Source organism: Oncorhynchus kisutch, linkage group LG3, assembly GCF_002021735.2.
Source record: "Oncorhynchus kisutch isolate 150728-3 linkage group LG3, Okis_V2, whole genome shotgun sequence".
Lineage (NCBI taxonomy): Eukaryota > Metazoa > Chordata > Actinopteri > Salmoniformes > Salmonidae > Oncorhynchus > Oncorhynchus kisutch.
The window spans coordinates 70,871,228-70,895,292 of NC_034176.2; the positions used below are offsets into that span (position 1 = coordinate 70,871,228).

At 42.7% G+C, this 24,065-nt stretch overlaps 2 protein-coding genes across 4 annotated transcripts in view; both read left to right on the forward strand.

Moving 5' to 3' along the window:
- LOC109873141 (mitochondrial glutamate carrier 1) overlaps positions 1-6,713 on the forward strand; it is a 7,405-nt gene extending 692 nt beyond the window's left edge. The window contains exons 3-11 of one of the 2 annotated variants that reach the window (XM_020464706.2): positions 1-14; positions 161-216; positions 324-414; positions 1,099-1,156; positions 1,526-1,586; positions 1,830-1,983; positions 2,077-2,231; positions 4,057-4,132; positions 5,258-6,713. The exon at positions 1-14 is cut by the window's left edge and continues 112 nt beyond it. In XM_020464706.2, the coding sequence (XP_020320295.1) occupies positions 1-14; positions 161-216; positions 324-414; positions 1,099-1,156; positions 1,526-1,586; positions 1,830-1,983; positions 2,077-2,231; positions 4,057-4,132; positions 5,258-5,411 (819 nt within the window). In that variant the 3' untranslated portion in view covers positions 5,412-6,713. Of the gene's footprint in view, positions 15-160; positions 217-323; positions 415-1,098; positions 1,157-1,525; positions 1,587-1,829; positions 1,984-2,076; positions 4,133-5,257 lie in introns of both variants that reach the window. The other variant, XR_004206749.1, reaches the window with a different exon arrangement.
- Positions 6,714-12,670: 5,957 nt separating this feature from the next.
- The window catches only part of LOC109873155 (synaptotagmin-7-like), a 116,875-nt gene continuing 105,480 nt past the window's right edge, over positions 12,671-24,065 (forward strand). For both annotated transcript variants that reach the window (XR_004206752.1, XM_031813195.1), the window contains exon 1: positions 12,671-13,007. Coding sequence is in view for 1 of the 2 variants with exons in the window: in XM_031813195.1 (XP_031669055.1) it covers positions 12,974-13,007 (34 nt within the window). In the remaining variant the exon portion in view is untranslated. The remainder of the gene's footprint in view (positions 13,008-24,065) is intronic.

Sequence of the window (24,065 nt, forward strand, 5' to 3'; positions counted from 1 at the left end):
CTCTACACCAGCATGTATGTACAATGTTGTTCAACACACACAGTTAACCATTCTCATTTAGAAATGATAAAACAAACTTGCAGTTTGCTTGTAGTATCTGCTTACCTCTGGTTGATTCTCTGAGGTCTTTGCACAGTAATCCTTTGTGTTCACAACACAGGTCAGATTGCCTTATCAAGACCATCCAATCAGAGGGGTACTTTGGCATGTACAGAGGTAGGACAAAATTGTGTGTGTGTGCGTGCGTGCATGCTTGTGTGCACACAGGTTTGAGCATGTTCTTTGTTTATGACTCTGTGTATCTCTATTTCTTTAACCATTAGGTGCTGCTGTGAACCTGACTCTGGTCACTCCAGAGAAGGCCATCAAACTAGCTGCCAATGACTTCTTTAGACAGCACCTGTCCAAGGATGGGTGAGTAGTGCTCAGAGGCGTCTTTCAAACACCTACCTGTCAAATACAATCATACACCAGTCGTAACTGACTGGTACACTAACCTCTTGCCCACTCTGATCTCTTTGAATAGATGTACTTGAAAGATGTATTATATACTATATCAGCTTTAACCAACTTCTTGTTTGGATTTTATATGCATATCACACATAGGATTGTAATAATATCTTCACTATGTGCTGGGATCTAGTGGTAATATGTTAGAGGTATAAATATTTTGTAAACACACAGCATGGTTGATAGGACCAATCCCACAGGCCCCTGCAGCATTATCCGCATGACATACCTGGGCTATCTTTAGCATCCCTCAACATTTCCATGGGGACCAACAACATGGCTGATAAATTATTGAGTGACCTGCGCTAGTGAACTGGTGAATTATTAACATGTTTCTAAGACTGTGTGAGTGCGTGTGTGTGTGTGTCTGTGCTTGTTTATGCATGTTTCTTTATGTGTATCACTAATGGTATGTGTATTGTTTTATGTGTGTTTATGGTCATGGCCTATGTGTATAGAAACAGAGAGTTTTATGTTGTATGCCTTTTGTTTAATGTAGGGAAATCACTTGAGATAACACCAGAACATCCAGGGAAATGAGCAAAGTCATTGAACCAAAATAATTATGACATTTGTTCTCTCTCTCAGTCAGAAGCTTAGCCTGCTGAGGGAGATGCTGGCGGGTTGTGGTGCTGGTACATGTCAGGTAAGATCAGTTTGGGTATCAGTCTCAGACAGCTTTCTACTACCATCTTGTGGCTCAATAGTAATTATGCACAATAGTTTTGTGTCTGCCTGGGTATTTGAACTCTTCTGAAACACAGTCATACAGTCTCTCCATCTCTTTATCTCTCCATCTCTTTGTCTCACCATCTCTCTGTCTATCCATCTCTTTGTCTCTCCATCTCTCTCTCTCCATCTCTCTGTCTGTCCATCTATTTGTCTCTCCATCTCTCCATCTCTTTGTCTCTCCATCTCTCTGTCTATCCATCTCTCTGTCTCTCCATCTCTCTGTCTCTCCATCTCTCTGTGTCTCCATCTCTTTCTCTCTCCATCTCTCCATTTCTTGGTGCAGGTCATCATCACCACTCCCATGGAGATGCTAAAGATTCAGTTACAGGATGCAGGGCGGATAGGTGAGAGATGGGTAGAAGAAGGAGAGAGGAGGTTGTATGTTCCCCTGTTCCCAGTCAATGTTTCATGACTAACCAATGTCTTGTCAGCCAAACAAACACAAACAGATCACAGAGATCTGATCAGTTAGATCCCGTAACAACCAGCATTGTTATTGTATCAATGTAAAATAGTTATTTTATTACTTGACTGATGATGTCTCACTGATGATCCTGACGATGTTGTTTGTGTTATGACACATGTAGAGGCTCAGAGGAAGCTGATGTCCCAGGCTGCAGTTAGGGTCCCTGGGGGCCCAGTGGAGTTGAGGTCCCATACAGCAATGCAGCTCACCCGGGAGCTTCTGAGGAGCCAGGGCATTGCAGGGCTCTACAAGGGCCAGGGGGCCACACTCCTGAGGTACATCTGCAAGAAGACACAATGGAAACCTTGCAAGAACACACACAAATAAAGATGATTCACATTTGAAGGCCCATTCTTCTGTTCTCTTAGGGACGTGCCATTCTCCATAATCTACTTCCCCCTGTTTGCCAATCTGAACAGTCTTGGTGGCTGTGGGGCTGATGGCCCCGCTCCCTTTTATGTGTCCTTTGCATCAGGCTGCATCGCTGGCAGTACAGCTGCTGTGGCAGTTAATCCTGTGGATGGTAAGGACAGTCGTGTGTGTGTATACAGGTATGAGTGTATATACAGTTGTGTGGTTTTTCCGTGCATCGGCAAGACAGAACAGCTGCCTCCGGTAAAGACAAGAGGTGGAGGTCTGTGTCTATTTGTCAATAACAGCTGGTGCACAAAATCAAATATTAAGGAAGTCTCAAGGTTTTGCTCACCTGAGGTAGAGTATCTCATGATAAGCTGTAGACCACACTATATTTTTCGTAGCTGTCTATTTACCACCACAAAGCGATGCTGGCACTAAGACCACACTCAATGAGCCGTATAAAGCCATAAGCAAACAAGAAAATGCTCATCCAGAGGCGGTGCTCCTAGTGACCGGGGACTTTAATGCAGAGAAACTAAAATCCGTTTTACCTGTTACATGTGCAAAAAGAGTGGAGAAAACTCTAGACTACCTTTACTCCAAACACAAAGACGCATACAGAGCTCTCCCTCATCCTCCATTTGGCAAATCTGACTATAATTATATCCTCCTGATTCCTGCTTACAAGCAAAAACTAAAACAGGAAGTACCAGTGACTCTCTCAATACAGAGGTGGTCAGATGGCACAGATGCTAAGCTACAGGACTATTTTGCTAGCAAAGACTGGAATATGTTCCAGGACTCATCCAGTTTCATTGAGGAATATTACGTACATACCCCAACCAGAAGCCATGGATTGCAGGCAACATCCGCACTGAGCTAAAGGGTAGGGCTGCCGCTTTCAAGGAGCAAGACTCTAACCCGGACGCAAATAAGAAATCCTGCTATGCCCTCAGATGAACCATCAAACAGGCCATGTGTTAATACAGTACTAAGATTGAGTCCTATTACACCGGCTCCAACGCTCGTCGGATGTGGCAAGGCTTGCATAATATTACGGACTTCAAAGGGAAGTCCAGCCGTGAGCTGACCAGTGACACAAGCCTACCAGAAGAACAAAATTACTTCTATGCGTGCTTCAAGGCAAGCAACACTGAAGCATAGATGAGAGCACCAGCAGTCGATGTGACTAAGACCTTTAAAAAAAAATGTTTACCCCCTTTTTGTCCCATCGGTGCAACTCCCCTACTGGCTCGGGAGGTGAAGGTCGAGTCATGCATCCTTTGAAACATGAACCACCAAACCGTGCTTCTTAACACCCACCCACTTAACCCGGAAGCCATCCGCACCAATGTGTTGGAGGAAACCTCGCCAATTGTGTGCCGCCCTTTGGGAAGATCATGACCAGTTCTGATACAGCCCGGGATTGAACATGGGTCCGTAATGATAACTCTAGCACTGCGATGCAGTGCATTAGACCACTGTGCCACTCGGGAGGCCCATGAGTAGGATCTTTAAACAGGTAAACATTCACAAGGCCGCAGGGCCAGATGGTTACCAGGACGTGTACTCTGGGCATGCACTGACCAACTGGCAAGTGCCTTCACTGATATTTTCAACCTGTCCCTGGCTGAGTCTGTAATACCTACATGTTTCAAGCAGCCTATAGGGAGGAGGTCAGAGACCTGAAAGTGTGGTGCCAGGGCAACAACACAATCATGTGATTAAGACAAAGGAGAGGCTAGTGCGTACGGACCAGTACATCACTGGGGCCAAGCTTCCTGTCATCCAGGACCTATGTACCAGTCAGTGTCAGAGAAATGCCCTAAGTCTTATTTTTCTTAAAACTGCATTGTTGGTTAAGGGCTAATAAGTAAGCATTTCACGGTAAGGTCTACCTGTTGTATTCAGCACATGTGACAAATAAAATGTGATTTGATTATGCCTGCCATGTGCCCTGTAAGTCTATTGATACAGTATGTGTGTCCTAGTGATTAAGACCAGAATTCAGACCATGACACGGGGAAGTCAGGAGGACACCTACGGCGGAGTGACAGACTGCATCAGGTAACCTCTCCTTCTCACTCTAACTCTTCCACTGCTTCCCTCCTGGTTTTGACAGGCCTTTTCTGATCGATTATATCCATATTATCTGATGGTCTACTGGTACTATGAAATAAACGGAGAAGGCCTTTTAGGCTAGAATATACAGTACCAGTCAAAAGTTTGGATACACCTACTCATTCAAGGTTTTTTCTTTATTTTTTACTATTTTCTACATTATAGAATAATGGTGAAGACATCAAAACTATGAAATAACACCTATTGTAACACCCTGATCTGTTTCACCTGTCTTTGTGATTGTCTCCACCCCCTCCAGGTGTCACCCATCTTCCCCATTATCCCCTGTGTATTTATACCTGTGATCTCTGTGTATTTGTTGCCAGTTCTTTTTGTTTCGTCAAGCCTACCAGCGTTTTTATTTCGGAGCCTGTCTCTTGTTTGTTCCTGTTTCCTAGTTTTCCCGGTGTTTCCTAGTTTTCCCGCTGCTCTGACCCTGAGCCTGACTGCCGTTCTGTACCTTTGCCCCACCTATCTGGATTACTGACCTCTGCCTGCCCTTGACCTGCCTTTTGCCTGCCCCTGTTCGAATTAATAAACTGTTGTTACTTCGACGTTGTCTGCATCTGGGTCTTACCTGAAACGTGATACCTATGGAATCATGTAATAAACAAAAAAGTGTTAAACAAATTAAAATATGTTTTATATATTTGATTCTTCAAAGTAGCCACCCTTTGCCTGACCTCAACCCAATTGAGATGGTTTGCAATGAGTTGGACTGCAGAGTGAAGGAAAAGCAACCAACAGGTGCACAGTATATGTGGGAACTGCTTCAAAAAAGCATTCCAGGTGAAGCTGGTTGAGAGAATGCCAAGCGTGTGCAAAGCTGTCATAAAGGCAAAGGGTGGCTACTTTGAAGAATCTCAAATATAAAATATATTTTCATTTGTTTAACACTTTTCTGGATACTACATGATTACATGTGATATTTCATAGTTTTGATGTCTTCACTATTATTTTACAATTAAGAAAATAGTAAGAATAAAGAAAACCCTTGAATGAGTAGGTGTATCCAAACTTTTGACTGGTACTGTAGATACACCCCTATATCACAACCCTCTTGTTTAACAGGAAGATTCTGCGCCAAGAGGGTCCCTCTGCTTTCCTGAAGGGAGCGTACTGCCGTGCTCTGGTCATTGCTCCCCTCTTTGGCATCGCACAGGTGGTCTACTTCCTGGGAGTGGGAGAGTTCCTTCTCAGCTTCCTGCCTCAACAGAACAACTAGTCTTGCACTCTCACACACAGCCCACATTGGAGCCAGGTAATCTGTCACTTTCCTTTCAGACACAGCCCACATTAGCCTAAGCCCTACGGAGTTAGTCAGAGAGAGACAGAACGGTGTGTGTGTTCTAGACCAAAGTTTGTTCTCTGCACCTGTTGAGGGTGTTCTGATAGGTCATAATTTATTATATCCCCTACCTGAGATGAATCACAGTAAATATTTACATTTAGGTCTGATTTATAACTATATGATAATAATTCAATATCATTTCAAGTGTATTTTTAGTTGTGCTTTATCAAGGTTTAGTCATGGAATTCTCTTTATTGTTTTTACTAAGATGATGCAATCATGATATATAAATCTGTCAAACATGACTGTACTGTAATATCTTCTGTCTGTATTGATGCTATTTTTTGTTGTGGTTTTGTGGCTGTTTTGCACAGCTTCTGTACCTCTTTCCAAATGGTGTTTCCCTCTTCATCCATAAAGAAGCTTTAGAATTGCATTCTTCTTCCAAGAATGCATTGAGTATTTCATCACAGTGATACTAAGATCTGATCTGAGGTGTATTCACTATTCAGGATTACCAAAGATAACATAAGATGTTGGCAGATGTTGGAAACGATGTACTCAAGCTGTGGGCCTTGAAAGAGTCAACATTGCCTGCAGAAAACATCACTGGTTGGTGACATTGGTGACTACACACCAAACACAATTAGTTCCCCAGCCACCATTTTGGCACCATTTTGTAACTAGATGTCAGTTCAGGGACCTGCCTGAATTTGTCCGATAGAAACTCTCACTTTCGTGGGCAAAATGTTTTCTGTTTGAAGTAAACGGTTTCTGTTAGAAAACATTTTGCAACAGACAAAACATTTTGCAACAGAATCTGCGTAGTGAATACACCCCACGGTTCTGAGAGTGGCAATTCACTCACAGCACTCAGCCAGTCAAGTCATCAAATCAAAAAGATAAAAACTCACCCTTGACATTTGTGCAAGCCCATCGCCATTATCATTACTGAAAGGTACATTTGTAGACCCTGTATGACCCTGTATCATAGTAACCTAGTGTGCTGGTTCTTCCCTGGACCGTTATTCCCTCTTGTCGCCACCCCTCTTCCCTCCCCTGTAGATATGGTGGGTGTTGGGTTATCAGTTTGGAGTTGTGAATATGGATGTGCACTGAAGGTGTAAAACAGGCTGACAGCTATTGTATTATTCATTTGAGGTAAAATAAGAACAGAAAAAATGTATTCTTCTTGTATATATTGCTGCCTGAAAAAAAATGAATGGGATTGTGCTACCCGTGTTGTCTTATGATTCTTTCTCTCTATTTGTGTGACAGCCTTTGGTGTGTGGTTTGTCCTCATTCTACCGTAACAAGTCTCAAGGAAATCTGAAGATTTCCCCTACTGTGGTAACCAAGGAAACAATGGAGGGATTGTTTGATGCATTTGCTTCACCAAATTAATCTATCTCAGTATCTCGCTGTCTCTGTCGGCCTATCTCATTCCTAAGGAACCATTGTCATGTGTCCATCCAATAGCCAGATTCTCTAGTTCACATGGGCATGGCTATCCTTGTGTCCTGTTGCTTTCTTGGCAATATCTCATTTGGAGGAGATCCATTTCCCACCTGCAGTGTTTGTCTTTCTCCACTCCCATGGATACCACTCAGATCCCATTTCAAAACAAGCAAGCAGAGACACTGTGTACAGAGGACACATTATTTACACCTTCCGTTGTTATGTGGTTATTACGGTGTTAGCATCTGTCCAGTAGATGGAGCAGCTGCAAGCCGGCATGCATTTAATGTATACTACATTTCATAGAATTTAATACAATTACAAGAAGGAGATGTTATGTTTGTACTATGATTATTATTGATATGATAAATTATTATGATCTAATATGTTATTATTATGTACTTTGTATGCTGCACAGGAGAATATGGCTAATACAGGGTGGAGTCAAGGAACAGGGTACACCGATAAGAAATGGGAAGAAGGGAAGGGAGGGGAAGAGGGAGAGGTGAGAGATGGGGAGATCGAGGCACTCAACCAAATCAGGGCATTGATTACAAAAGAAGTGAGTGCCTGGAGGGTGAGAATCTACTGCCAAGGCCTGTCAAACACACACAGACCAGAGGGGATGTAGATGCCCCACCATCATTTAGATCAATTTCATCATATCAATCTAGATCCAATTTATCGTAGGCCTACTGTCACAGGCAGTGCCATACATTTCACTTTCATAAGACTTAAATTGCCTTCCTAGTGATCAATTAGCTTATTTACTCTGACATTTCATATGTTGAAACATTACATTCTCAAGGGGCATTGCAATAGCTATATTATTCACTCTGTTCCAGGGGAATAGGAGAGTATGGTGTGTAAATGGCTCGTAAAATGACCTCTACCTTCTTTGATGGTGTATAACAAGCAGGAATTGTGTCTCAGGGCTATGAAAGTGGAAGAAATTTTACCAGCAAGTATGGCTGAAATGTGTAGGAATATCTACTGTAAGCGATCTAAATCTGTTACGGTTCTGTAGTCATTATTTGCAATCTACAGTACAGTAAATGGCACTGGTCACCAACAATTAATTTACTGTAAAATTTACATAACATTTTAGAAAACTGCACTTTATAGGTCTACATTAGCTTATTCCCCCATGCAGATTGGTATTGGGGCAAGCTGACGGCTGCAAAATGACATAATGTCAATGAAAACCCTTGAGGATCAAAGCATTGCTGAAGTTGCGTTGATGAAAGAGTTGCCTTGAGTTCAGAGGCGACAGTGTGACAGGTTAATTAATATTCATGCCAGAGATGATGATGATGGGAGGGGGGGGGGGGGAGCAAGTGCTACGAGAGATGCAGACAGGGGTATTGGAGTATTTGTTTGAGATCCAGTGTGTAGCTCTGAGTGGGCTGTAACCTACACTCCAAAAAATGCTGGGTTAAAAGCAACCCAATTTGGGTTATTTGGTAACCCTGCGCTGGGTAAATATTGGACAGACCACACGCTGGGTTATTTTGACCCAGCCAGTTGGGTTGTGTTAATAATCCAACATGTTGGGTTGTTTGGATTACTAAATATGGGTTAATTCAACCATCAATTGTTTTTTTATTCACTTTCATGCAGGGTCTTTTTTAATGTAATTCTAGGTTATTTTAAGGAGCCTTGGCCTATTATGGGTGTGGCTTTAATATAGTTATTTTTGGCCATCCATGAGAGTAAATGTCACTCCTGTTCATAATTTTAAGTTTGTATATTGCAAAATAAAATGTTTCTTGAATATTGTTGTAAATTACACACTTTAATCTAAAGTTAATAACATTCTAATGGCAGCAGGTAGCCTAGCGGTTAAGAGCGATGGGCCAATAACCAAAAGGTTGCTGGTTTGTATCCCAGAGTTGGCGAGGTGGAAAAATGTGGTGTTCTGCCCTTGAGCAAGGCCGTTAATCCCCAACAACAATTGCTCCCTGGGCCCTGATGACATGGATGTAGATTAAGGCAGCCCCCTGCACCTCTCCGATTCACATTTCAGTTGAATGTATTCAGTTGTGCAACTGACTAGGTATCCCCTTTCCCTAAAGTGGTAACTATCCCAACATTGGGATATACATAGGCTCTTGAGGTACTCATACATACAGTGGGGCAAAAAAGTATTTAGTCAGCCACCAATTGTGCAAGTTCTCCCACTTAAAAAGATGAGAGAGGTCTGTAATTTTCATCATAGGTACGTACACTTCAACTATGACAGACAAAATGAGAAAAAAAATTCCAGAAAATCACATTGTAGGATTTTTTATGAATTTATTTGCAAATTATGGTGGAAAATAAGTATTTGGTCACCTACAAACAAGCAAGATTTCTGGCTCTCACAGACCTGTAACTTCTTCTTTAAGAGGCTCCTCTGTCCTCCACTCGTTACCTGTATTAATGGCACCTGTTTGAACTTGTTATCAGTATAAAAAACACCTGTCCACAACCTCAAACAGTCACACTTCAAACTCCACTATGGCCAAGACCAAAGAGCTGTCAAAGAACACCAGAAACAAAATTGTAGACCTGCACCAGGCTGGGAAGACTGAATCTGCAATAGGTAAACAGCTTGTTTTGAAGAAATCAACATATTGTGAGCAATTATTAGGAAATGGAAGACATACAAGACCACTGATAATCTCCCTCGATCTGGGGCTCCATGCAAGATCTCACCCCGTGGGGTCAAAATGATCACAAGAACGGTGAGCAAAAATCCCAGAACCACACGGGGGGACCTAGTGAATGACCTGCAGAGAGCTGGGACCAAAGTAACAAAGCCTACCATCAGTAACACACTACGCCGCCAGGGACTCAAATCCTGCAGTGCCAGACGTGTCCCCCTGCTTAAGCCAGTACATGCCCAGGCCCGTCTGAAGTTTGCCAGAGAGCATTTGGATGATCCAGAAGAAGATTGGGAGAATGTCATATGGTCAGATGAAACCAAAATATAACTTTTTGGTAAAAACTCAACTCGTCGTGTTTGGAGGACAAAGAATGCTGAGTTGCATCCAAAGATCACCATACCTACTGTGAAGCATGGGGGTGGAAACATCACGCTTTGGGGCTGTTTTTCTGCAAAGGGACCAGGACGACTGATCCGTTTAAAGGAAAGAATGAATGGGGCCATGTATCGTGAGATTTTGAGTGAAAACCTCATTCCATCAGCAAGGGCATTGAAGATGAAACGTGGCTGGGTCTTTCACCATGACAATGATCCCAAACACACCGCCCGGGCAACGAAGGAGTGGCTTCGTAAGAAGCATTTCATGGTCCTGGAGTGGCCTAGCCAGTCTCCAGATCTCAACCCCATAGAGAATCTATGGAAGGAGTTGAAAGTCCGTGTTGCCCAGCAACAGCCCCAAAACATCACTGCTCTAGTGGAGATCTGCATGGAGGAATGGTCTAAAATACCAGCAACAGTGTGTGAAAACCCTGTGAAGACTTACAGAAAACCTCTGTCATTGCCAACAAAGGGTTGATAACAAAGTATTGAGATAAACTTTTGTTATTGACCAAATACTTATTTTCCACCATAATTTGCAAATAATTTCATTAAAAATCCTACAATGTGATTTTCTGGATTCTTTTTCTTCTCATTTTGTCTGTCATAGTTGAAGTGTACCTATGATGAAAATTACAGGCCTCTCTCATCTTTTTAAGTGGGAGAACTTGCACAATTGGTGGCTGACTAAATACTTTTTTGCCCCACTGTATGTGTGAGCCTCATTAAAGCAACACATGTGTCGGTGTTCAACCTTTACATTTGCTCACAATACAACAGAGCAAATGAACCAGAATGACATTTACTCTGATGGGTGGCTTAAAAAAAATATCTGAAAGCCAGTGTGTTCAGTGTCTCAAGAACTGCAACATTGCTGGCTTTTTCATGCTCAACAGTTTCTTGTGTGTCTCAAGAATGGTCCACCACCCAAAGGGCATCTGTCCCGACTTCCACCGAAGTCGACCCCTCTCCTTGTTCGGGCGACGTCACTGGCTTTCTAGCCATCGCCGCTACATTTATCCATTTGTTTCGTCTTGTTCCCTGCACACCTGGTTTTCATTCCCCAATCACACTACATGTATTTATTCCTCTGTTCCCCCTCATGTCTTTGTGTGAGATTGTTTCGTGTTACGTGTCTATGTTGGCGCGCTTTACTGGTATGCATTTATTCTGTGTTTTATTTCAGGAGGTATGTCATTGTGTTTATACAATATTATTGTGACTGTTTGCGCATTTGCACTTTTGCATTGGCTGGAGGTTTCGACGCAGTGGCTGTTGGTTTCTCCTGCCTTAATAAAGTGTGCGTCTGTTCACAACTCTCTGCTCTCCTGCACCTGACTCCGCTCCCAGTACGCACGCCATTGACAGCATCCAGTCAACTTGACACAACTGTGGGAAGCATTGGAGTCAACATGGGCCCGTATCACAGTGGAACGATTTTAACACCTTGCAAAGTCAATGCCCCAAGGAATTGAGGCTGTTCTGAGGGCAGAAGTGTGCAACTCAATATTGTTAATGTTTTGTACACTCAGTGTCAGTGAGAGACAGATGCCAGACAGACAACTGAGTTCTGGGACAGAGAAAGCATTATCTTGCAGCCAAAAGGCTCACAATGAGACAGGAAGAGGCACATGGCCAGCATCGCTCCAAGGATCAGCATATACACTCCAATCTCAGTTATTATTGAGCACTCAAGGTTAAGGAATGGAAGATGGGTGAGACAAAAGTAGATGCTTCTGCATAGACCATCTTGTATGCATACAACCCAGTCTCTTTAGCACATTTTGTTTAAAACATTTAAAATGTAAAATTAGAGTAAAAATGTTTCTCAATTTGATATGGGCTAGCCTACTTATCAATATCAATTAAATGCGTAATTGATAGCCCACGTCATTAAATATTTGGCATGTGGTCAAATGAAGATGCGGAAATAAGATTTGGCTACACCAAACTTGAATAGGCCTTCATAAAATAACAATTATTCGATGTTCTACAACACTAGGGACCGCTGGTGAGCCATGTCAGTCATGTTGCTACGGGTGGACGTGAGCGGTGAGTAAATCAACTTTTCGTATTGGCTATAACAGTCCTATGGCGAATACAGATTGAGTGTTAAAATTAACAGGCTCAAATAATCGGGGATGAACCAACGTTAATCACACAAAAAATGTGAAGATGGTAGGCTACAGCATGTGCGCGCGAGAAAAGGCAACCGTTTCTCACCCACGACCCCCAATTAATTTTCCACATGCAGTTGGGAGTCACTGACAACCTGTCGCCCATAGACTACCAACCAGACCAGGCTGAGACTACACATCTACAGACACCTATTCGCACCTTTCCAGTTTGGTTAATTATGAGGCCACAAAGGCACACACATTTCCAGGTCTCTTTTTGTGGTGAATCAATCCCTCTCTCGACCCCTCTATATTAGCCATCTGAGACGGTTTCTGGAATTCTCAAAGGACATGTTTATGAAATGAAGGGATAATAGTGATTGAGGTGTGGATAAGGGTGGTGATTGTAGACTAACACCTAACTTGGAAGAACGAGAAGCGTAAAATTTGGTGACGAGGAAATCGCTTAAAAAAATTGGCAACATTAAAGTGTACGGTTCCATCAACTGGCGGGAACCATAGCCCGAACACGGATTTTGACTCCAGCTCGAGTACTTTGCACGGACTGCTGTCACGTCACCCCGCCCGTCTCCTCCCTGCAATCTTATTGCGACCATCCCTTTTGAGCGCATCTGAACTGGAGAGAGAGAGCGAGAGAAAAAAAAGGAGAGAGCGAGAGAGATCCTAAATAGATTCAGGCACCAACATTACCTACCTGCTCGAGCGAAATACCGGGAGGACGCTCAAATACGCGCGCGTCCACGCGCACTCGCTGAGTAGCAAGACAATATAAGGCAGAAATAAAAAGCAAAATTGGAATTGGAGTTTTTAACACGAAGGCTATTCCTTAAAAATAAAAATATAAGAATACAGCTTTACTGAAAAAAGCAACAGCCATGCATCTGAACAGAGAAGAAGGGAACAGCAAAGGTGAGATAAAGACCTCAATTGATATTTTTCATGCCAGACTGTCTGTCTCCCTTTTAGGCTAGTTTGTTTGAGGCTCTTGTGTTGTTGGTTCAAAAACGCCCTTGAGTATGATTTGTTGGTCTCAAGTAATGATGCTGGGAGTCATCGCCATAACACAAGCAGCATGTTATTGCTGATTTTACTAGTGTCATCTCTATCAGCATGCATAGCCCATGATGTTGTTTACTCGTAACATTCCTTGTCATGTGCCTGGATGACATTCAACGGCTACATCATCGTTCATAGACCGCACCAAAGGCAATTGTGTAGATGGATTGACTACAATAAAGGCTGGCAGCATGGAGACTCGGGTGTAAGATAAAGATGCTTGTGCACTTGTTGTTCTCTCAGTATTGTTAACGTTAGCCTACATGCCGGAGTGTCACCGGTTTTCACGTCAGGTAAACTGAGCGGCAAAGCACACAAGGTCACCTCAACTCCTATCATGTCAACGGGTGTTTGTGCCCCTGTCTGAGAGAAAGAGGGAGAGAAGAGCATATTGTGGGTGGGGGGGGGGGGGGGGGGGGGGGGGCACCTATTTAAGAAATGTATCCCACGTGCATCGGGGGGCGTGACATGGAGAAGTAGTGGCCCTCTTCCCGCCCCTAAGTGTCACCTCTGGTGGCCAGCAGTAGGCTGCACACCTTGACAGCAAACACCTGCTGCTCAGGGAGAGAAATGTGTGAACTGAATGATCCTCTGTGAAGACTGTCAGTGAAACGTGAAATGGCTGAAAACAGCTTTATTCATTCATGGACTCATTATGGCAGTGAAAAATGCACTTCCAATAAATCACCCAGTTCCAATAAATATTACTGGCTGTAGTCTGAATATATGAGAAGGCCTAGTTCTATTAACACTGTGTCCCTTTGAACATCCCTTTCGTGACAGATCACTTGCAAAATAGGCCTATATATTGAGGGTCATTTGTTGAGAGGACGGTGTCTGGAACAAGTGGGTTTCTGAACACTATACTCTATAAAATGACCTAAATCTATCCACATAATATAGCAAAAGCAAATTGCAAACTTTTATGAACACAGAAAATGTGAGATTTGTTCATTTTCCATCATCCACTCTAGAATGACTGGCTTATTTACTTTTTCACCAAGTCTTCCAAAAAGTTCCTACACTACATGGTCAAAAATATGTGGACACCTGTTCGTCAAACATGTCATTCCAAAGTCATGGGAATTCATCTAGATTTGGTCCCCCCCTTTGCTGCCCTAACAGCCTTCACTCTTCTGGGAAGGCTTTCCACTAGATGTTGGAACATTGCTGTTGGAACTTGCTTCCATTCAGACACGGGCATTAGTGAGGTCGGCACTGATGTTGGGCGATTAGGCCTGGCTCGCAGTCTGCGTTCCAATTCATCCCAAAGGTGTTACTTGGGGTTGAGGTCAGGGTACTGGGCAGGCCAGTCAAGTTCTTCCACACCGATCTCGACAAACCATTTCTGTATGGACCTCGCTTTGTGACGGGGGCATTTTCATTCTGAAACAGGAAAGGTCCTTCCCCAAACTGTTGCCACAAAGTTGGAAGCACAAAATCATCTAGAATGTCATTGAATGTTGTACCGTTAAGATTTCCCTTCACTGGAACTACGGTGCCTAGCCCGATCCATGAAAAACAGTCCCAGACCATTATTCCTCCTCCACCAAACTTTACAGTTGGCACTATGCATTGGGGCAGGTAGCGTTCTCCTGGCATCCGCCAAATCCAGATTTGTCCGTTGGAGTGCCAGATGGTGAAGCGTGATTCATCACTCCAGAGAACGCGTTTCCACTGCTCCAGAGTCCAATGGCGGAGAGCTTTACACCCCTCCAACTGACGCTTGACATTGCGCATGGTGATCTTAGACTTGTGTGCAGCTGCTCGGCCATGGAAACCCATTTCATGAAGCTCCCGATAAACAGCCTTGTGCTGACATTGCTTCCAGAGGCAGTTTGGAACTCAGTAGTGAGTGTTGTAACTGAGGACAGACAATTTTTATGCGGAACCACTTTAGCACTCGGTGGTCCTGTTCTGTGAGCTTGTGTGGACTATTATTAGTGTATGAATTATGATGCCATGATATGTGCCTGTATTAGAGGTCGACCGATTAATCGGAATCGGCGATTAATTAGGGCCGATTTCAAGTTTTCATAACAATCGGAAATCTGTATTTTTGGACGCCGATTTGGCCGATTTGTATTTTTTAACACCTTTATTTAATCTTTATTTAACTAGGCAAGTCAGTTAAGAACACATTCTTATCGTTGTTCCAATGTGTACCTAACCATAAACATCAATGCCTTTCTTAAAATCAATATACAGAAGAATATATTTTTAAACCTGCATATTTAGCTAAAATAAATCCAGGTTAGCAGGCAATATTAACCATGTGAAATTGTGTCACTTCTCTTGCGTTCATTGCACGCAGAGTCAGGGTATATGCAACAGTTTAGGCCGCCTAATTTGCCAGAATGTTACGTAATTATGACATAACATTGAAGGTTGTGCAATGTAACAGAAATATTTAGACTTATGGATGCCACCCGTTAGATAAAATATGGAACGGTTCCGTATTTCACTGAAAGAATAAACGTCTTGTTTTCGAGATGATAATTTCCAGATTCAACCATATTAATGACCTAAGGCTCGTATTTCTGTGTGTTATCATGTTATAACTAAGTCTATGATTTGATAGAGCAGTCTGACTGAGCGATGGTAGGCAGCAGCAGGCTCGTAAGCATTCATTCAAACAGCACTTTCGTGCATTTTGCCAGCAGCTCTGCTGTTTATGTCTTCAAGCCTATCAACTCCCGAGATTAGGCTGGTGTAACCGATGTGAAATGGCTAGCTAGTTAGCGGGGTGCGCGCTAATAGCGTTTCAAACGTCACTCGCTCTGAGACTTTGAGTGGGTGGCTGTTGTCGTTGTGTTCCTGGTTCGAGCCCAGGTAGGAGCTAGGAGAGGGACGGAAGCTATACTGTTACACTGGCAATACTAAAGTGCCTATAAGAACATCCAATAGTCAAAGGAAAATGAAATACAAATCATATAGAGAGAAATAGTCCTATAATTCCTATAATAACTACAACCTAAAACTTCTTACCTGGGAATATATGTTAAAAGGAACCACCAGCTTTCATATGTTCTCATATTGTGAGCAAGGAACTTAAACATTAGCTTTCTTACATGGCACATATTTCACTTTTACTTTCTTCTCCAACACTTAGTTTTTGCATTATTTAAACCAAATTGAACATGTTTAATTTTATTTGAGGCTAAATTGATTTAAAATAAGTGTTCATTCAGTATTGTTGTAATTGTCATTATTACAAAAAAAAAAAAAAATGTCCGATTAACCGGTATCGGCTTTTTTGGTCCTCCAATAATCGGCATCGGTATCGGCGGTGAAAAAAAATCATAATCGGTCGACCTCTAGCCTCTATCCCGTGTACTGTGTTGTAATTTTCATGTCCTAGGCATGTAAGTGCAGTATATTGAGATGTGTGATTTACAACAGTAAAAATGACACCCTCATTAAAATGACAATTGAACAGGTAAAGGGGTATGCTAGATAACCTATGCAGGTTATAGAAGTAGGCAAAATGATTAAGACTCAGATTGTGTGAAAAAGCTTTGTCAGGTGTTTGAAATACTTTGTGCCCCTGGCAGCTTTGGGCAGAATCTAACTATTTCATTACAGGGATAAGTGTAGGCAGCTTTTCCTCTCCTCACAAGGCCACTGGCACTGCAGTGGATGTGTGAAAATACACATAGTCATGGAATGCTCTGTCTCCCTTTCCCTGTCTCCGGTGGGGCAAAAGGTCTATATTAGACAAGTGTTTTACTGGCAGGTTTCATGGATGGTTGTTGGCATAATTCATGTTTGCCTTCTAATCGTATGATTCTATCTATAACAAGTGGGGAAAAGAACAACATGACACAGGTAGGCCTGAATATCATGAACAGTCAAATAATCATTTTTTAAGTTGATTAATCCACACACTGGATGGCCAATATGACAGTTAGATGATGGTGTGTTTATTGCACAGCAATCCTTTCCAATACAGATGTCTGTCCCTCCGTTATTAGTATATCACATACATCCAAAATGTTGGCTTTCACAGAGGACTACAAAGCTGTGGAATCCAGAATGTCCACCATGTCTTAATTCCACTCTGGAATGGTTTCCACCAATCCATCTCCCAGCGGGGAATCTATTTCCCTTCAGGAATGGTTCCCTGACAGGCAGCCTGTGCTGTGCTGTGGGGGGATCCCTGCAGTGGCAGGTGATCTGACATCGGCACACACTGGAGCTATTGACTCTGGTTAATCTCAGCCCTAGGTAAAGATTAGACCACATCTGAGCCCTAACTCGCTTATCAGACAACAGCAATAACTACATGTAGTATTGAATTCTTCAACCGCCACAACCAATGGCCTTTCAGTGGAAAAGCAGTTTTAGGGGGTTGTAGGTTTTGGTCAGTGGGGTTAGGTGGAAGCTCAACACGGTGATAAATATTTTCTGATGAAATTCCTAACATTATTTATAGAGGTCACAAAGCCAAGGAAAAAAAGTATAGAAGGTTTCTCAGTGATTTCAGAATCTTGAGCCTGCTTGCGGCCAAAATCTAAACATACCATTAATAATGCTATGATAAATGTCATATTAATGGTATACAGTTGAAGTCGGAAGTTTACATACACCTTAGCCAAATACATTTAAACAAAAATTTTCACAATTACTGACATTTAATCCTAGTAACAAAATCCCTGTTTTAGGTCAGTTAGGATCACCACTTTGTTTTAAGAATGTGAAATGTCAGAATAATAATAGAGAGTGATTTATTTCTGCTTTTATTTCTTTCATCACATTCCCAGTGGGTCAGAGGTTTACATACACTCAATTAATATTTGGTAGCATTGCCTTTAAATTGTTTAACTTTGGTCAAATGTTTTGGGTAGCCTTCCACAAGCTTCCCACAATAAGTTGGGTGAATTTTAACCCATTCCATCTGACAGAGCTGGTGTAACTGAGTCAGGTTTGTAGGCCTCAGTGCTCGCACACGCTTTTTCAGTTCTGCCCTGTCACGTTCGTTATAGTGATGAGACCAAGGCCCAGCGTGATGAGAATACATCTTCTTTAATGAAACAAAGAAACTTAAAGAAACTTACAAAAACAACAAAACGAACGTGAAGCTATAATAATAGTGCTGACACAGGCAACTAAACATAGACATACAAAATACCTAGACTAGTGAACAACCCCATAAACATACAAAAACCCTAGACAGGACAAAAACACAACAAACCACCCCTTGTCACACCCTGACCTAACCAAAATAATAAAGAAAACAAAGATAACTAAGGTCAGGGTGTGACATGCCCACACATGTTCTATAGGATTGAGGTAAGTGCTTTGTGATGGCCACTCCAATAGCTTGAATTTGTCCTTAAGCCATTTTGCCACAACTTGGGGTCATTGTCCATTTGGAAGACCCATTTGGAAGACCCATTTGGAAGACCCATTTGCGACCAAGCTCTAACTTCCCGACTGATGTCTTGAGATGTTGCTTCAATATATACACATACTTTTCCTTCCTCATGATGCCATCTATTTTGTGAAGAGCACCAGTCCCTCCTGCAGCAAAGCACCCCCACAACATGATGCTGCCCCCCCCGTGCTTCACGGTTGGGATGTTGTTCTTCGGCTTGCAAGCATCCCCCTTTTTCCTCCAACATAGCGATGGTCATTAAGGCCAAACAGTTCTATTTTTGTTTCATCAGACTAGAGGACATTTCTCTAAAAAGTATGATCTTTGTCCCCATGTGCAGTTGCAAACCATAGTCTGGCTTTTTTATGGCGGTTTTGGAGCAGTGGCTTCTTCCATGCTGAGCGGGCTTTCAGGTGATGTCGATATAGGACTCGTTTTACTGTGGATATAGATATTTTTGTATCTGTTTCCTCCAGCATCTTCACAAGGTCCTTTACTGTTGTTCTGGGGTTGATTTGCACTTTTCGCACCAAAGTATATTAATCTCTAGGAGACAGAACGCGTCTCCTTCCTGAGCGGTATGACGGCTGCATGGTCCCATGCTGTTTTATACTATTGTTTGTACAAATGAACGTGGTACCTTCCGGCATTTGGAAATTGCTCCCAAGGGTGAACCATACTTGTGTAGGTCTACAATTTATTTTCTGAGGTCTTGGCTGATTTCTTTTGATTTTCCCATGATATCAAGGAAAGAGGCACTGAGTTTGAAGGTAGGCCTTGAAATACATCCACAGGTACACCTCCAATTGACTCAAATTATGTCAATTAGCCTACCAGAATCTTCTAAAGCCATGACATCATTTTCTGGAATTTTCCAAGCTGTATAAAGGCACAGTCAATTTAGTGTATGTAAACTTCTGACCCACTGGAATTGTGATACAGTGAATTATAAGTGAAATAATCTGTCTGTAAACAATTGTTGGAAAAATGACTTGTGTCATACACAAAGTAGATGTCCTAACCGACTTGCTAAAACTCTAGTTTGTTTACAAGACATTTGTGGAGTGGATGAAAAACTAGTTTTAATGACTCCAACATAAGTGTATGTAAACATCCGACTTCAACTGTATGTAAAATGTTATGTAATTGATGGAGGGTTTATCACCTTTATCCATCCTGTTTATTAGTATTCCTGCAGGGTGGCTCTGTCATAGCAGAGCAATAATCCAAACACTGGAAGAAGGTCAGAGGTATTGTGTTAGATGTCAGGACGTTTATCTAACGTGTTCAGGTCTCCCATGTTAGATAAGTTAGATCAGGGTAATACTTCTTCACTGGAAAACAAACTGCCACTCCTCTCAAAGCATTGTGGCCATTATGCATATACAATACATTAATTATCAGCTTAGATCTAGCTACGTTCACAAAGTCTGTGTTTTTGGACATGGACTACTCACATAACCACCTGTACTGCAGATACACTCCATGCCCTTTTTATGACCTTTACCTGATGTGTTCTAGTGTGGATGGAATCTGTGATAGCTTGGCTGCAGGGTGTCTGTAATGTCTGTCTAGTGCGCCTTGTCTCATGTGGGCTGGATCGTTGATAGTGGAGGACAGTGAAATGGTTTCACTCTACTATGTCTTTAGTGATCTGAGAGTTTGCCATGGCATCGCTCTAGTTCTATCATCTGTTCTGTGGATAAGAGATGTTCTGGCAGATTGTAGCACCATGACTCTGTCAGGGCCAGACACAGAGGAGAGACGGTGAGGGAGGGAGACAGTAGGCATGGAGGGAGGGAGGGAGACAGTAGGGAAGGAGGGAGGGAGACAGTAGGGAAGGAGGGAGGGAGACAGTAGGCATGGAGGGAGGGAGGGAGACAGTAGGCATGGAGGGAGGGAGGGAGACAGTAGGGAAGGAGGGAGGGAGACAGTAGGCATGGAGGGAGGGAGGGAGACAGGAGGGAGGGAGACAGTAGGCATGGAGGGAGGGAGGGAGACAGTAGGCATGGAGGGAGGGAGGGAGACAGTAGGCATGGAGGGAGGGAGACAGTAGGCATGGAGGGAGGGAGGGAGACAGTAGGCATGGAGGGAGGGAGACAGTAGGCATTGAGGGAGGGAGGGAGACAGGAGGGAAGGAGGGAGGGAGGGGATAAACGGGGAGAAGGATGCACACACATTGGCCAGTCATGCTGAGGAGCTTTCTCCATCCCAGCAGTTTGTAAACGTCTGAGGTAATTGCCTATTAATACCAGTATCCAGATCCATTGTCAAATGTCTTGTTAATATTACATTTCTTAAAAGGAGAAATAATGAGCTCCAATCATCTGACTTATCAGTGTTTTATATGAGGAGAGGGAGGGGGGAGCTGAAAAGAGGGAGAGGAGAGAGAGAGATGGAGGGAGGGAGGAAAAAGCAGCTATTAATCAGGTGCTGGCAATAATAGCCATCTGAAATGAATGTATTTTTATCCAGTGGTGGTATAACTCTGGTGTGTAATGGGGGGAAGGCACAGAGATCAGTTCATTTCACTATCATACAGACTCAGGGAGTACAGAGACTGGAAGGCAGGATTGGAGAAGATGTGGTTCTGTTTGTTTTTACACAAAAGGCAAAGATGAGACAGAAAGATGGGAAATCAGACTGGTAAATATATAAAGAAAGTGAGACTTGTGATACTAGGGCAATGTGATTTGAGAGAGACAGAAGGTGAGAAAAGCATGGATGGGAAGCAGGGCATGGAATGGTGTTTTGCCTGGGTCAGACATTGTCCCACACAGCCTCAGTAAACCGTCACATTGATTAACCAAGACGGAGCCTGACTTGGATTGAAGGGAATTTAGATTCAAGAGGAAAGGAGAGAGGTATGCGTGTGTGTTCGTGCGTGCGTGTAAGTGGGTAAATTAGGATGTGCGTATGCTTACACACGTGTGTCTCTACTATTACATAACACTCTCTGGTTCACTAGAGACGGTGGTGTCTCTAATTTTACATAACACTCTGGTTCACTAGAGACGGTGGTGTCTCTACTGTTACATAACACTCTGGTTCACTAGAGACGGTGGTGTCTCTACTGTTGCATAACACTCTGGTTCACTAGAGACGGTGGTGTCTCTACTGTTAAATAACACTCTGGTTCAATAGAGACGGTGGTGTCTCTACTGTTACATAACACTCTGGTTCACTAGAGCCGGTGGTGTCTCTACTGTTACATAACACTCTGGTTCACTAGAGACGGCGGTGTCTCTACTGTTGCATAACACTCTGGTTCACTAGAGACGGTGGTGTCTCTACTGTTACATAACACTCTTGTTCACTAGAGATGGTGGTGTCTCTACTGTTACATAACACTCTAGTTCACTAGAGACGGTGGTGTCTCTACTGTTACATAACACTCTTGTTCACTAGAGATGGTGGTGTCTCTACTGTTACATAACACTCTAGTTCACTAGAGACGGTGGTGTCTCTACTGTTACATAACACTCTAGTTCACTAGAGACGGTGGTGTCTCTTATGTGCACGACTCAAGTCACCCTCTCTCCTCTCTTCCCCCAGTGACCCTCTTGTCCTCAGCTCGGGCTCTCCTGCTTGCTCTTCCCCTTGCCACCACTGCCTCCCTGTCTTCTTGTCTAATGATTATCCACAAGTAGATGCATACATTCAGGCAGAGCACCAGGAAGGGAAGAGGTAATGATGAAATCTGGTGAGGCACAGGCAAGAAACTCTCAGCATCAAGTGTTTGTTGAGAATGATATAAGCGGAAAAAAAGGTTTATGGAGATAGATGGAAAATGAGAATTTGAGGGAGAGGGGGTCAGTACTCTGAGAGATCATCTAGGCTATGCCTCTCAGAAGTGAGTGCTTTTAAAGAGGCAGAAAAGAGAGAGAATGTATGCCTTTTAATCAGTGAGCTCATTGAAGGCGTGGTGGTTCCCAGAGTCTACATGGACAGTAAAATAGAGCGAGTAAGAAAGGAATGAGAGAGGGAAACGGGAGTGATGCATTGTTTTGTTTCTATTTATAAAAGTTATTGGCTCCATTTGTTTTGGATGTTGATAATGGTAATGGACTGCATTTAGGTGGATTTTACTGTATCAGACCAAATCAAAATGTATTGGTTGAGTACACAGATTTTAAGTTGTTATCGCAGGTGCAGCGAAATGATTATGTTTCTAGCTCCAACAGTGCAGTAATATCTAGCAATACAATAATAAAGACATAATCCCCAAAGTAAAAAAATATATATATGATTCAGAAATATCAGACAAGCAATGTTAGTGTCCGGAATATACAGTTGAAGTCGGAAGTTTACATACACCTTAGCCAAATACATTTAAACTCGGTTTTTCACAATTCCTGACATTTAAATCCAAGAAAAAAATCCCTGTTTTATGTCAGTTAGATCACCACTTTATTATAAGAATGTGAAATGTCAGAATAATAGTAGAGAGAATGATTTATTTACGTTTTTCTTTCTTCACATTCCCAGAGGGTCAGACGTTTACATACACTCAATTAGTATTGGTAGCATTGCCTTTAAATTGTTTAACTTGGGTCAAACATTTCAGGTAGCCTTCCACAAGCTTCCCACAAAAATTTGGGTAACTTTTGGCCCATTCCTCCTGACAGAGCTGGTGTAACTGAGTCAGGTTTGCAGGCCTCCTTGCTCACACACGCTTTTTCAGTCCTGCCCACACATTGTCTATGGGATTGAGGTCAGGGCTTTGTGATAGCCACTCCAATACCTTGACTTTGTTGTCCTTAAGCCATTTTGCCACAACTTTGGATGTATGCCTTGGGTCATTGTCCATTTGGAAGACCCATTTGCGACCAAACTTTAACTTATTGACTGATGTCTTGAGATGTTGCTTCAATATATACACATCATTTTGTGAAGTGCACCTGTCCCTCCTGCAGCAAAGCACCCCACAACATGATGCTGCCATCCCTGTGCTTCACGTTTGGGATGGTGTTCTTCGGCTCGCAAGCCTCCCCCTTTTTCCTCCAAACATAGCGATTGTCATTATGGTTAAACAGCTCTATTTTTGTTTCATCAGACCAGAGGACATTTCTCCAAAAAGTACGGTCTTTGTCCCCATGTGCAGTTGCAAACCGTAGTCTGGCTTTTTTATGGCGGTTTTAGAGCAGTGGCTTCTTCTATGCTGAGCAGCCTTTCAGGTTATGTCGAGATAGGACACGTTTTACTGTGGATATAGATCCTTTTGTACCTGTTTCCTCCAGCATCTTCACAAGGTTCTTTGCTGTTGTTTTGGGATTGTTTTGCACTTTTTGCACCAAAGTGCATTAATCTCTAAGAGACAGAACGTTTCTCCTTCCTGAGTGGTATGATGGCTGCGTGGTCCGTTGTTTGTACAGATGAACGTAGTACCTTCAGGCGTTTGGAAATTGCTCCCAAGGATGAAACAGACTTGTGGAGGTCTACAATTTTTTTCTGAGGTCTTGGCTGATTTCTTTTGATTTCCCCATGCTGTCAAGCAAAGAGGCACTGAGTTTGAAGGAAGGCCTTGAAATACA